This window comes from Stegostoma tigrinum, chromosome 5, assembly GCF_030684315.1.
Source record: "Stegostoma tigrinum isolate sSteTig4 chromosome 5, sSteTig4.hap1, whole genome shotgun sequence".
Taxonomy (NCBI): Eukaryota; Metazoa; Chordata; class Chondrichthyes; order Orectolobiformes; family Stegostomatidae; genus Stegostoma; species Stegostoma tigrinum.
The window spans coordinates 130,264,245-130,277,972 of record NC_081358.1 but is presented as its reverse complement, the minus strand read 5'-3'; the positions used below and the strand labels follow the sequence as shown (position 1 = coordinate 130,277,972).

Below are 13,728 nucleotides of genomic sequence, written 5' to 3'. Positions count from 1 at the left end.
TGCCTGGTATGGAGGGAAGGTCTTACGAGGAAAGGCTGAGGGACTTGAGGCTGTTTTCATCAGAGAGAAGAAGGTTGAGAGGTGACTTAATTGAAACATATAAAATAATCAGAGGGTTAGATAGGGTGGATAGGGAGAGCCTTTTTCCTAGGATGGTGACGGCGAGCACGAGGGGGCATAGCTTTAAATTGAGGGGTGAAAGATATAGGACAGATGTCAGAGGTAGTTTCTTTACTCAGAGAGTAGTAAGGGAATGGAACGCTTTGCCTGCAACAGTAGTAGATTCGCCAACTTTAGGTACATTTAAGTCGTCATTGGATAAGCATATGGACGTACATGGAATAGCGTAGGTTAGATGGGTTTCAGATCGGTATGACAGGTCGGCACAACATCGAGGGCCGAAGGGCCTGTACTGTGCTGTAATGTTCTATGTTCTATGTAAGGGTACTGGTCAGTGAGGAGCGGAGTAAGGGTACCGGTCAGTGAGGGATGGAGTCTGGGGACCGGTCAGTGAGGGACAGACTGTAGGGTGGAGTGAGGGTACTGGTCAGTGAGGGACAGAGTGAGGGGCAGAGTGAGGATACTGGTCAGTGAGGGACAGAGTGAGGGGCGGAGTGAGGATACTGGTCGGTGAGGGACGGAGTGCAGGGTGGAGTGAGCATACTGGTCAGCGAGGGGCGGAGTGAGGGTACTGGTCAGTGAGGGGCGGAGTGCAGGGCGGAGTGAGGATACTGGTCAGCGAGGGGCGGAGTGAGGGGCAGAGTGCATTACCTGCTCTGAGCCGCGGTCTGTGTGGAGTGAGTAACACTGAGGACACAGCCAATCTCGTCTGAGCCATCAGGACAGTCGGGCCGTGCGTCACATCGCTGTGAGGCTCTGATACACCGCGCTGTGTCTCTGCAGGAAAACTCCGAGAGCAGGCAGCCTGGAGGCTGGGGGGTCCCATAGGGCACTGTACCTGTGGGGGAACACAACACTCCTCACTACCCAGGGTGTGGCAGGAAGGAAACCCCTCACACGCACACACGCGCACACTCACCAACACCCCCCACACACTCACACTCACCCAGCACCCCTCACACACTCCACACACTCATCAACACCCCTCACACACTCACACGCACACACTCACACACTCACCAACACCCCTCACACACCTAACACCCCTCACACACTCACCAACACCTTCACACACCTCACACACTCATCATCACCCCCCACACACTCTCACACTCACACTCACTTAATATCCCTCACACACCTCACACACTTGCCAACACCCCTCACACACTCACCAACATCCCTCTCACACCTACACCCCTCACGCACTCGCACACTCACCTATACCCCTCACACACCCACCAACACCCCTCACACAAACTCTCACACACACCTACATCCCTCACACACCTACACCCCTCACACACATTCGCACACTCACCGACACCCCTCACATGCCTACACCCTTCACACACTCACCTACACCTCTCACGCACTCACCTACACCCTTCGTCACTCACCTATACTCCTCACACTCACCTGCACACCTAACACACTCACCTGCATCACTCACATACCTACACACCGCACAAGCTCGCCTACACCCCTCACACACTCACTCACACACACCCTTCACAAACTCACTCACACCCCTCACTCACACACTCAATCACACCCCTCACACACTCCCCTCACACACACACACTCACTGACACCCCTCTCACACTCTCACACACACGTACGACTCTCACACACACCTACACCCCTCATACACACCTGCACACACTTCCACCCCTCACACACACCCATACCCCTCATACCTATGTCCACACACTGACACCCTTCATGCACACTCGCACACACCTGTGCCTCTCGCACACACCTACACTCCTCGCGGACACACTTATGGCCCTCGCGTGCACACACCTACGCTCCTCGCAGACATACCTATGCCCCTTGTGCACTGACAGATTGTGGTATTTGAATCCAATGGAAGTCTGGAATTACGAGTCTAATAGTGACCACAAACATTGAGCATTGTCAGAAAACTGGTTCACTCATGTCCTTTCGGGAAGGAAACTGCCATCCTCACCTGGTCTGGCCTATGTGCGACTCCAGACCCACAGCAATGTGGGCTGGCTCTTATTGCCGTCTGGGTAAAAAATGCTGCCTAGCCAGCGATGAATTAAAACAAAACCCTTGCAGAGACGCACCAGCCAGGTGCTGCTCGGACTGAGAGGAGGGATGGGACAGAACAGGCAGTAAATGCTGCAGAACCTACCTTCCACAAAATCATTTTAAAAATAGGCTGACGCCAAGGTGCGTGCACATCAGCAATTACATCCCTTTTTTAAAAATATAGTTACAAATTAAAAAGGAAAAGTTATCATTGAGGGGTTACAGACAAAGGTCACAACTTGGACTTTGTAGAACAACAGAAATGAGGCTGAAGGAAAGGAATGACCAGGCGTTAAATATTCCTGGGTATGTATTCTTCAGGAAAGATGGAAAGGTGGAGAGATTGCAGTATTGGTTAAGGAGGGCATTTCAGTGATGGGAAAAAAGGATACCTCAGAAGGTTCAAGGACAGAGGGAAGTTGGCCAGAGCAAAGGAATTAAAAAGGTACAATTACATTGCATAGTGTACTCTATAGACTATCAATAAATGGAAAAGATGTAGAGGAACAAATCTGCAAGGAAATTCCACAGAAATCTCAACATCATGGAGTCATTATAAAGGGAGACTTCAATTACCCAAATATAGACTAGGATTGGGGGGTGGGGGGGTGGGGAAAGAGAGAGAGAGAGGGAGGGAGGGAGGGAGAGAGAGAGAGATGGCAGCAAGGAGAAAGGATTCCTGGACTGTGTTAGACAGAGGTTCCTGCAGCACTTTATGTCCAGTTCAACAGGAAAGATGTATTGGTCCTTGGAAATGAGGTGGGTCAAGTGAATCAAGTTTCAGTGGGAGAACATTCAGGAGACAGAGATCATGGTATAAAATTCAGGATGGTGATGGAGGAAGAGATGCAACAATCCAGAGCAAGAAAAATCATTTCACAGACAAGTGACTTCAATGGGACAGAAAAAAGCTGGGCAGGATTGACTGGAGCGAGATGTCGGAGGGAGAAACAAACAGGCAGCGAACAATGGGCTACCTTCAAAAAGCAGATATTTCAAGTACAGTCCTGGTGCGTTCCCTCAAATAGGAAAGATAGGACCAACAAATTCAGAGATCCCTGGACGATAAAGGACGTCGAGAGTAACGTTATGACGAGGTAAGGCAGAAAATAGAATGGAGAAATGAGAGGAGGACTGAAGGTATGGAGGGAAGGTGAAAAAGCAAATAAAAGAAGAGTAGGAATCATGTGAAGACACTGACAGTTAGATAAATGGACATCCCAATGTTTTCTGTAAGCAGATAAATATCAGAGTGGGTAAAGGAGGAATAGGGCCAACTAGGGACCAAAAGGGAATTGAGATGGACCCAGGGGCATTGCTGAAGTGTACACTTTACAAATGAAGATGATGTTACCATGACAACAGAGAAAGAAACTGTCACTACATAGTTTGACTTGAATAAGGAAAAGGTCTGGGATAGACTATTGGTCCTTAAAATTGGCAAGGCCCTGGGACTGAGGGAGGTACACCCCAGAATTCTGAAGGAAGTGAGGGTAGGAATTGTGGGAGCACTGGCCACGATCTTTCAGCATTCCCTGGACTCAGAGGAGCTGCCAGAAGTTTGGAGAATTGTAAACATTCATCCCAGCAATTACTGTCAGCGGTGGGGAAGCTTACAACGCAGAACATAGAACACAGAACATAGAACAGTACAGGCCCTTCGGCCCGCAATGTTGTGCTGGCCTATTGTCCTAATAAGATCAATCTACCCTGCATTTTACTATCCTCTATGTGCCTATCCAAGAGTCACTTAAAATTTTCTAAAGTATCTGACTCCACTACCATTGCCGGCAGCACATTCCACACGTCCATCACTCTCTGTGTAAAAAGCCTTTTTCTGACATCTCCCCTATACCTTCCTTCAATCACCTAAAAATTATGCCCCCTTGTAATAGTCATTCCCATCCTGGGGAAAAGCCTTTGACTATCCACTCTATCCATGCCTCTCATCATCTTCTAAACGTCTATCAAGTCACCTCTCATTCTACATCGCTCCAATGAGAAAAGCCCTCGCTCCCTCAACCTTTCCTCATAAGACCTGCGATCCAGCCTAGGCAGCATCCTGGTAAATCTCCTCTGCACCCTCTCTAAAGCTTCCACATCTTTCCTATAATGAGGTGACCAGAACTGAACACAATATTCCAAGTGTGGTCTCACCAGAGTTTTATAGAGCTGCAGCATGACCTCATGGCTCTTAAACTCGATTCCCCTGCCAATGAAAGCAAACACACCATGCGCCTTCTTTACAACCCCATCAACTTGGGTAGCACCTTTGAGGGATCTATGGATGTGAGCCCCAAGATTACCCCCTCCTCCACACTGCCGAGAATCTTACCATTAACCCTGTATTCTGCATTCAAATATGACCTTCAAAAATGAACATTTCTCACTTTTCTGGGTTGAATTCCTTCTGCCACTTTTTGGTCCAGCTCTGCATCCTGTCAGTATCCCATTGCAAACTACAATGCCCTCCACACTGTCCACAACTCCACCGACATTCAGGTCATTGGCAAACTTACTAACCCACCTTTCCACTTCCTCATCCAAGTCATTTTATAAAGATCACAAAGAGCAGAGGCCCCAGAACAGGTCCCTGTGGAACATCACTGGTCACCGAGCTCCAGGCCGAGTACTTTCTATCTACTACCACCCTCTGTCTTCTTTCGGACAGCCAGTTTTCTATCCAGACAGCCAAATTCCCCTGAATCCCATGCCTCCTTACTTTCTGAATGAGCCTACCACGGGATACCTTATCAAATGCCTTGCTTCTTGAAACAATTATTCAGGATAGAATCAATCATCACACAAAAAACAGGTGAGATCATTGGGAAGAGCCAGCTTGCATTTCTAAAGGGAAATTGTGTTTAATTAACCTACTGGGGTTTTTTTGAAAAGGTAACAGAAAGGCTCAATGAGATAACACTGCAGATGTGGTTATGCATGGATTTTCAGAAGGTCTTTGATACAGTGCCACACAACAGACTTATGAGCAAGGTGATAGGGTACGGTAAAAGGGCCCATGAGGAAAATTAGGGCAGGGGAGGGGAGTGGAAGGGGAGGGGTTACAGGGGTTGGGGGAAGGTGGGGGAGGGCGTAGAGGTGGAGGGGAGTGAGGAGGAAGGGTTACAGGTGAAGGAGGATGGAGGAGGAGGAGGAGGAGAAGGGAGAGTGGACCAGTGAACCAGTATGCCCACTGGTCAGTCAGAGCAGCCAGAGCGTTCAGGTCCCAGCTGACCATCTCACCCTGCTCTGGGGCACAGCCTGGTATGGTCTCAGTTTCACAGAGAGACTATCCTCACTCACCACAGTATAACTCATCAGAAGCATCCCCACAGTCATTGACTCCATCACACACATGTCCTCCAGGGCCTGCGAACACACAGCGCCCGTTGTGACACTGGTACTGTCCCGTCTGGCACACACGGCGTTCTGCAGTTGATGGTACTGGTTCTGCAGTTGTGGATGGGCTGGGGGGGGCAATGGGGCGATGCGGGAATGCCGAGGGAACTACAGAATCATTAGAATCTGAAAGAAATGAAAATAGTTCGTCAAAAATACACGAAAACCAATCAGTGCTGGGCTAGGCTAGGATGGGGTGGGGTCGGGGAGGGTGTTGGATGGTGGGGGGAGGCTTGCAGGCACATAGAGGAAACTCATTGGGCCCTGACACATAAAAAATGTCCTGACCAGTCACATCCTGGGACAGGGACACTGCAACATGGGCTGAGGAACAGGGCCTCAGCCTGCTTTGCGGGTCTGGTCCCAGCTCCATTCCTGTCTCAGCCCCATCCATATCCCACAGCCCCCTTACCTACCAGTGATTGAGTTACTGAGAGTGGAGGGTTTCAGTTATAGGGAGAGGCTGGGATTTCACTCACTGCCACATAAGAGGCTGAGGGCTGACACTGTAGAGGCCTATAAAATCATGAGGGGAACAACAGAAGTTGAGTAGACAAGGTCTTTTCCCCAGGGTGGGGGAGTACAAAACCAGAGGGCATACTTTTATTGTGAGATTTAAAAGGGACCTGAGGGGCAACTTTTTCACACCGAGTGTGATTCATATGTGGAATGAACTGCCTGAGGAAGTGGTGGAAGTGGGTACAGTTACAACATTTAAAAGCTCTTTGGGCAGGGGTATGGATAGGAAAGGCTTAAAGGGACATGGGCCAAATGCAGGCAACTGGGGCAGGATTAGCTTCAGGAACCTGGTCTGCTTGGACAATGTTGGGCCGAAGGATCAGTTTCTGTCATTCAGCCTGGAATAAATGGGAAGAGCTGGGGGAGGGAAAGGGAGAGGGAACTGGAGCATTTGTCACAGTTCCAGTGCAATTGGAGTGAAATTGGAGAACAGCGTGTCCAGAAGATTCCACAAACCAGTTCAAAATAAATTACCTGCAGACAGAAAGGCTGGGTCCAGGGGTCTCATTTCATCAGCGTCCGCCTCGGCCCCCGCCAGCCCCACAGTGACCCCACTGCCTCACAGTGACCCCACTCTCCCCCACAGTGACCCCACTGTCCCCCATAGTGGCCCCACTGTCCCCCACAGTGACCCCACTGCCTCACAGTGGCCCCACTCTCCCCCACAGTGACCCCATTGTCCCCCACTGTCCCCCACAGTGACCCCACTCTCCCCCCACAGTGACCCCACTGTCCCCCCACAGTGACCCCACTGTCCCCCACAGTGGCCCCACTCTCCCCCACAGTGACCCCACTCTCCCCCACAGTGGCCCCACTCTCCCCCACAGTGGCCCCACTCTCCCCCCACAGTGACCCCACTGTCCCCCACAGTGACCCCACTGTCCCTCACAGTGACTCCACTGCCTCACAGTGACCCCACTCTCCCCCACAGTGACCCCACTGTCCCTCACAGTGACCCCACTGTCCCTCACAGTGACCCCACTGTCCCCCACAGTGACCCCACTGTCCCCCACAGTGGCCCCACTGTCCCCCACAGTGGCCCCACTCTCCCCCACAGTGACCCCACTGTCCCTCACAGTGACCCCACTGCCTCACAGTGACCCTACTCTCCCCCACAGTGACCCCACTGCCTCACAGTGACCCCACTGTCCCTCACAGTGACCCCACTCTCCCCCACAGTGACCCCACTCTCCCCCACAGTGACCCCATTCTCCCCCACAGTGGTCCCACTCTCCCTACAGTGGCCCCAAGCCCTCCACAGTGATCCCACTGTCACCCAGTGACCCTACATCCCACAGTAATCCCACACCCCATAATGACCCTGCACCTCCAGTGACCCCACCCCCTTCACAGTGACCCCACCTCCCACAGTATGCTCATCTCCCCCACAGTGACCCCGCAACCCCACAATGACCCCACCCCCCTGACAGTGACCTCACCCCCGACACAGTGGGCCCACCTCCCAGTGAACAACCCCCGCCTCCACAGAGCCCCCACCTCTTTCAATGCAGTAACAGCAGCTGTCTGCTGATCCTTCCACAAGTCTTTGCCCCTGGAAGAGAAACAGGAAATAAGTGAGCGTAACTGACCCCCACCCCACCAATGTCCCACACATGTCCCCCACCACATCCCACCCCTGCTCCCTGCACTCCCAGCCCTGCCCCAGGTTTGTGTGGACAAACAGGGAGGTCAGTCCCATTGAGAAGACTGCACCCTGTTGTAGACCCCACACTGGGAGCAGGATGTGCGGCTTGTTGGGAACATGTGGAGGAGATTTACCTCCAGGCTCCAGCTGCACGGGATTTAACCAGGTTAAGGTGGAGGAACTTGGCATAATCCCCTCGGGACAGAGACAGAGGGGAGGGATCACAGTGGATGACAGGATGACCAGCACAGACTAGGTTCACAGCGGGAATCCATTACCATTTGTAATTATTCACTATTACTTCATGCCAAAGATATAAAATGTAGTTTGAGGGAAAATCGAGATATAAACCTGGAACAGGGCATGAATAAACAGGGAGAATATACAGGCAACAGTCAACTCTAATCCGTCCTCCATTAACTTTCCTCGTCCCCCAATAGAACCTTCTCTTTATTTACTGACAGGACATGCACATCGCTCTCTGACCCCAGCATTTATTGCCCATCCCTAACTACCCCATGAGAAGGTGGGGGGCAGCTGCCTTCTTGAACCATTACAGTCCATGTGCCATGGATTGACCCACAATTCCTGCAACTTGACATGGCAACACTGAAGGGACAGTGATGTATTTCCAAGTCAGGATGGCGAGTGGCTCGGAGGGGAACTTGCAGGGGTTGGTGTTCCCATGTATCTGCTGCCCTTGTCCTTCTAGATGGAAGTGGTCCTGGGTTTGGAAGGTGCTGTCTGAGGATCTTTGGTGAATTTCTGCAGTGCATCTTGTAGATAGTACACACTGCTGCGACTGAGTGTTGCGGGGGGAGGGAGTGGGATGTTTGTGGATGTGGGGCCAATCAAGTGGCTGCTTTGTCCTGGATGGTGTTGAGCTTCTTGAGTGTTGCTGAGGCTACACCCACCCAGGCAAGTGGGGAGTATTCCATCACACTCCTGACTTGTGCCTTGAAGATGCTGGGTCAGGCTTTAGGGAGTCAGGAGGTGAGTTACTCGCTGTGGAATTCCCAGTCTCTAACGGCACACTTCTCTGCCTTAAACGGCAGCTGCCAATTGTCTCCTGGTTGTGCCAAAATTTCTAACATGTTAAAAGGAAAGATGCTTAAAGTGATTTGCAAGGGAAGCAGCAGAGAGGCAGGTTCACTCGAGGGGTTAGGGTCTGGAATGTTCTGTCTGAGGGTGTGGGGGAGGCAGGTTCACTCGAGTGGTTAGGGTCTGGAATATACTGTCTGAGGGTGTGGGGGAGGGCAGGTTCACTTGAGGGGTTAGAGTCTGGGATGTACTGTCTGAGGGTGTGGGGGAGGCAGGTTCACTCAAGGAGTTAGGGTCTGGAATATACTGTCTGAGGGTGTGGGGGAGGGCAGGTTCACTCGAGGGGTTAGAGTCTGGGATGTACTGTCTGAGGGTGTGGGGGAGGCAGGTTCACTCGAGGGGTTAGGGTCTGGGATGTACTGTCTGAGAGTGTGGGGGGGGCAGGTTCACTCGAGGGGTTAGGGTCTGGAATGTACTGTCTGAGAGTGTGGGAGAGGCAGGTTCACTCGAGGGGTTAGGGTCTGGGATGTACTGTCTGAGGGTGTGGGGGAGGCAGGTTACTCGAGGGATTACAGCCTGGAATGTACTGTCTGAGAGTGTGGGGGGGGCAGGTTCACTCGAGGGGTTAGGGTCTGGAATGTACTGTCTGAGAGTGTGGGGGGGGCAGGTTCACTTGTGGGGTTAGGATCTGGAATGTACTGTCTGAGAGTGTGGGGGGGCAGGGTCACTTGTGGGGTTAGGGTCTGGAATGTACTGTCTGAGAGTGGGGGGAAGGGCAGGTTCACTCGAGGGGTTAGGGTTTCGAATGTACTGTCTGAGGGTGTGGGGGAGGCAGGTTCACTCGAGGAGTTAGGGTCTGGAATGTACTGTCTGAGAGTGTGGGGGAGGGCAGGTTCACTCGAGGGGTTAGGATTTGGAATGTACTGTCTGAGAGTGTGGGGGAGGGCAGGTTCACTCGAGGGGTTAGGGTCTGGAATGTACTGTCTGAGAGTGTGGGGGAGGGCAGGTTCACTCGAGGGGTTAGGGTCTGGAATGTACTGTCTGAGAGTGTGGGGGAGGGCAGGTTCACTCGAGGTGTTAGAGTCTGGGATGTACTGTCTGAGGGTGTGGGGGAGGCAGGTTCACTCGAGGGGTTAGGGTCTGGGATGTACTGTCTGGAATGTACTTGATGAGGGGATCAGGACTGGCTCAGCAATACCTGCCTTACCCACAGATACATGGAACAGGCTTGAGGACCACTTTGCAAAACACCTCCGCTCAGCTCACAATAAACAACTGCACCTCCCAGTCGCAAACCATTTCCACTCCCCCTCCCATTCTTTAGATGACATGTCCATCATGGGCCTCCTGCAGTGCCACAATGATGCCACCCGAAGGTTGCAGGAACAGCAACTCATATTCTGCTTGGGAACCCTGCAGCCCAATGGTATCAATGTGGATTCCACAAGCTTCAAAGTCTCCCCTTCCCCCACTGCATCCCAAAACCAGCCCAGTTCGTCCCCTCCCCCCACTGCATCCCAAAACCAGCCCAGCTCGTCCCCTCCCAAACTGTTCTTCCTCTCACCTATCCCCTCCTCTCACCTCAAGCCGCACCTCCATTTCCTACCAACTAACCTCATCCTGCCCCTTTGACCCGTCCGTCCTCCCCAGACTGACCTATCTCCTCCCTAACTCCTCACCTGCACTCACCTCTACAGGCTCTATCCTGCCTCTTTAACTTGTCTGTCTCCTCTCCACCTATCGTCTCCTCTATCCATCTTCGATCCACCTCCCCCCTCTCCCTATTTATTTCAGAACCCCCTTACCCTCCTCCATTTCTGAAGAAGTGTCCTGACCCGAAACGTCAGCTTTCCTACTCCTCAGATGCTGCTTGGCCTGCTGTGTTCATCCAGCTCTACACCTTGTTATCTCAGATTCTCCAGCATCTGCAGTTCCCATTACCTCATGGAAAAAAACCATCTAGCATTGAATCCCAACCTGTCATCGCCTGCTTCCCTGCTCCGGGATTCATAATTATGGAGCTCTTGGGGAAACAGTGTTCACTGAATCTCAGCAAGAGCACAGCCTGACCCCAGAGTCAACTCAGCCCTTACGTGTGGACATCCAAGTAGTGTGTATGGACAGTACATGGAGCAATGAACACGACGTTCCTCGAAACACTGACAGACTTCACACTGTCCAATTCTCCAACGTTCCCCCATGGAATAGGAACGACCCTGGAATTGACAATCTTCACACGGTGCAGTCTGACACCTAAACACCAACAGAATGACAGACAGAGAGCCAAAGTAAAACTGAGCCTTACCCCACAATCCACACAACAACAAGTTTAAGAACAGCTTCTATCCTACCATTATTAGACTGCTGAATAGACCTATCTGACCTCAAATCTAACGTTGATCCTGTTTTGTGCACCTCTCGTGCAGCGTAACCTGTATGCCTCACTCTGTCTAAGCACCCTCTGATCTCTATGTCCTTGTTTGCTTTCATCTGCCTGTGCTGCTCACAAAACAAAGCTTTTCACTCATAACAACAATAGATCAAATCAAATCAAATCAATTCCCATTCTCCAATCCTAAACCCCTGGGCCCGAACCCCAAACAACACCCACGCCCTGGGCACCAAACCTCAAACCCCTAACTGGAGCCAGGATCTAGACCCAAAACCCTGGGAAGCACAGCCCAGCCAGGCTGAGCCATTATCTGTCAGTGGCATGGGGAATGGAAGATGGGTTTACCTTCGAGCTTTTCGGTAAATCCCTCGGCACTGGTGCCCTTGTCCTTGTTGTTTCGGATTGTTGGGACTTCGGAATGACCATTGAACACTCTGCACTCCACATGGTCCGAGACATTCCCCCCAGGGAGACCAAACCGACCAGCCACAGTCCACTGGTGTTACCAGGAACACAGATAGGAAACACATTTACAACGACCACAGTCAGACTCTCACGGGACGACCCATCCTTTCACCACAAGTACCCCAGCCCTCACTCACTCACTCTCCAACTCAATGTCCCCAACACAGGTCTCATACCTCATCCCTCTCTAACACCTCACTTTCTGACTCTAAACCCTATAACCCACTCTCCCATTCTGCCCCACCATATTAACCTCAATACTGAACCACATCTTGCCCTGTCAATCACAGCTCCATCCCAATGCCCCTACCCCAGCTCCCTCCTATCTCCCTAAATCTCAATTCATTCCTCATACATTGGGCCCTTTTATTACCCGTCCCATTTACCCTACCACACTGCTCTATCCTCCTCAGTACCATCTATTACCAAACCCCCAAACTCCCCACATTCCACCCCATACCACACACTAATGTGCCTATGGGCCAAAAAGACTCACATAGGACCCTGCACCCAAATATCCCACCCTCTGAAATTGCTCTACTAACAGGGACAGTGAGAAATCTCAGATGTGTAAATCCCACAAGACCTCTGACTGGCCCTTCGCTCCACACTCACTGACCCGAACACAGCACACATATGCCCCAAAAGGGAGAACATTACCTGAACACTGGGGGTTGGGGTGACAGGCATCGAGACGGCCCCGATAGCAGCGACAAATCTCACAGTGAACTTTCACCAGCTGCCCTGGCCAGTACTTCAGCCCATCGACAAGGCAGGGGCAGTCTACTGCTTGAACACAACGCTGGTTATCATCAAGGAGCAGGTCTCCTGGGCACCAGCACCCTGCACACAACAGCGAGAAGTCAGCAGCTCCTGGAGTCAACCACCATGAATAATCACTGCACACTCATCGTCACAGTCACTGCACACCCATCGTCACAGTCACTGCACACCCATCGTCACATCGTCACAGTCACTGCACACCCATCGTCACAGTCACTGCACACTCATCGTCACAGTCACTGCACACCCATCGTCACAGTCACTGCACACCCATCGTCACATCGTCACAGTCACTGCACACTCATCGTCACAGTCACTGCACACCCATCGTCACATCGTCACAGTCACTGCACACCAATCGTCACAGTCACTGCACACCCATCGTCACATCGTCACAGTCACTGCACACTCATCGTCACAGTCACTGCACACCCATCGTCACATCGTCACAGTCACTGCACACCAATCGTCACAGTCACTGCACACCCATCGTCACATCGTCACAGTCACTGCACACCAATCGTCACAGTCACTGCACACCCATCGTCACATCGTCACAGTCACTGCACACCAATCGTCACAGTCACTGCACACCCATCGTCACATCGTCACAGTCACTGCACACCAATCGTCACAGTCACTGCACACCCATCGTCACAGTCACTGCACACCCACCGTCACAGTCACTGCACACCCACCGTCACAGTCACTGCACACCCATCGTCACAGTCACTGCACACCCATCGTCACAGTCACTGCACACCCATCGTCACAGTCACTGCACACCCATCGTCACATCGTCACAGTCACTGCACACCCATCGTCACACCGTCACAGTCACTGCACACCCATCGTCACAGTCACTGCACACTCATCATCACAGTCACTGCACACTCATCATCACAGTCACTGCACACCCACCGTCACAGTCACTGCACACTCATCATCACAGTCACTGCACACCCATCGTCACAGTCACTGCACACTCATCATCACAGTCACTGCACACTCATCATCACAGTCACTGCACACCCATCGTCACAGTCACTGCACACTCATCATCACAGTCACTGCACACTCATCATCACAGTCACTGCACACCCATCGTCACAGTCACTGCACACCCATCGTCACAGTCACTGCACACCCATCGTCACATCGTCACAGTCACTGCACACCCATCGTCACAGTCACTGCACACCCATCGTCACATCGTCACAGTCACTGCACACTCATCGTCACAGTCACTGCACACCCATCGTCACATCGTCACAGTCACTGCACACCCATCGTCACAGTCACTGCA

At 51.9% G+C, this 13,728-nt stretch overlaps 1 protein-coding gene across 1 annotated transcript in view; it reads right to left on the bottom strand.

Annotated features, from left to right (window-relative positions):
- The window catches only part of sspo (SCO-spondin), a 517,250-nt gene that overhangs the window by 338,037 nt on the left and 165,485 nt on the right, over positions 1-13,728 (bottom strand). The window contains exons 37-42 of the mRNA XM_059646360.1: positions 12,300-12,482; positions 11,520-11,670; positions 10,876-11,035; positions 7,594-7,648; positions 5,482-5,703; positions 772-958 (exon numbers count right to left, since the gene is read on the bottom strand). Coding sequence (XP_059502343.1) covers positions 772-958; positions 5,482-5,703; positions 7,594-7,648; positions 10,876-11,035; positions 11,520-11,670; positions 12,300-12,482 — 958 coding nt within the window. The remainder of the gene's footprint in view (positions 1-771; positions 959-5,481; positions 5,704-7,593; positions 7,649-10,875; positions 11,036-11,519; positions 11,671-12,299; positions 12,483-13,728) is intronic.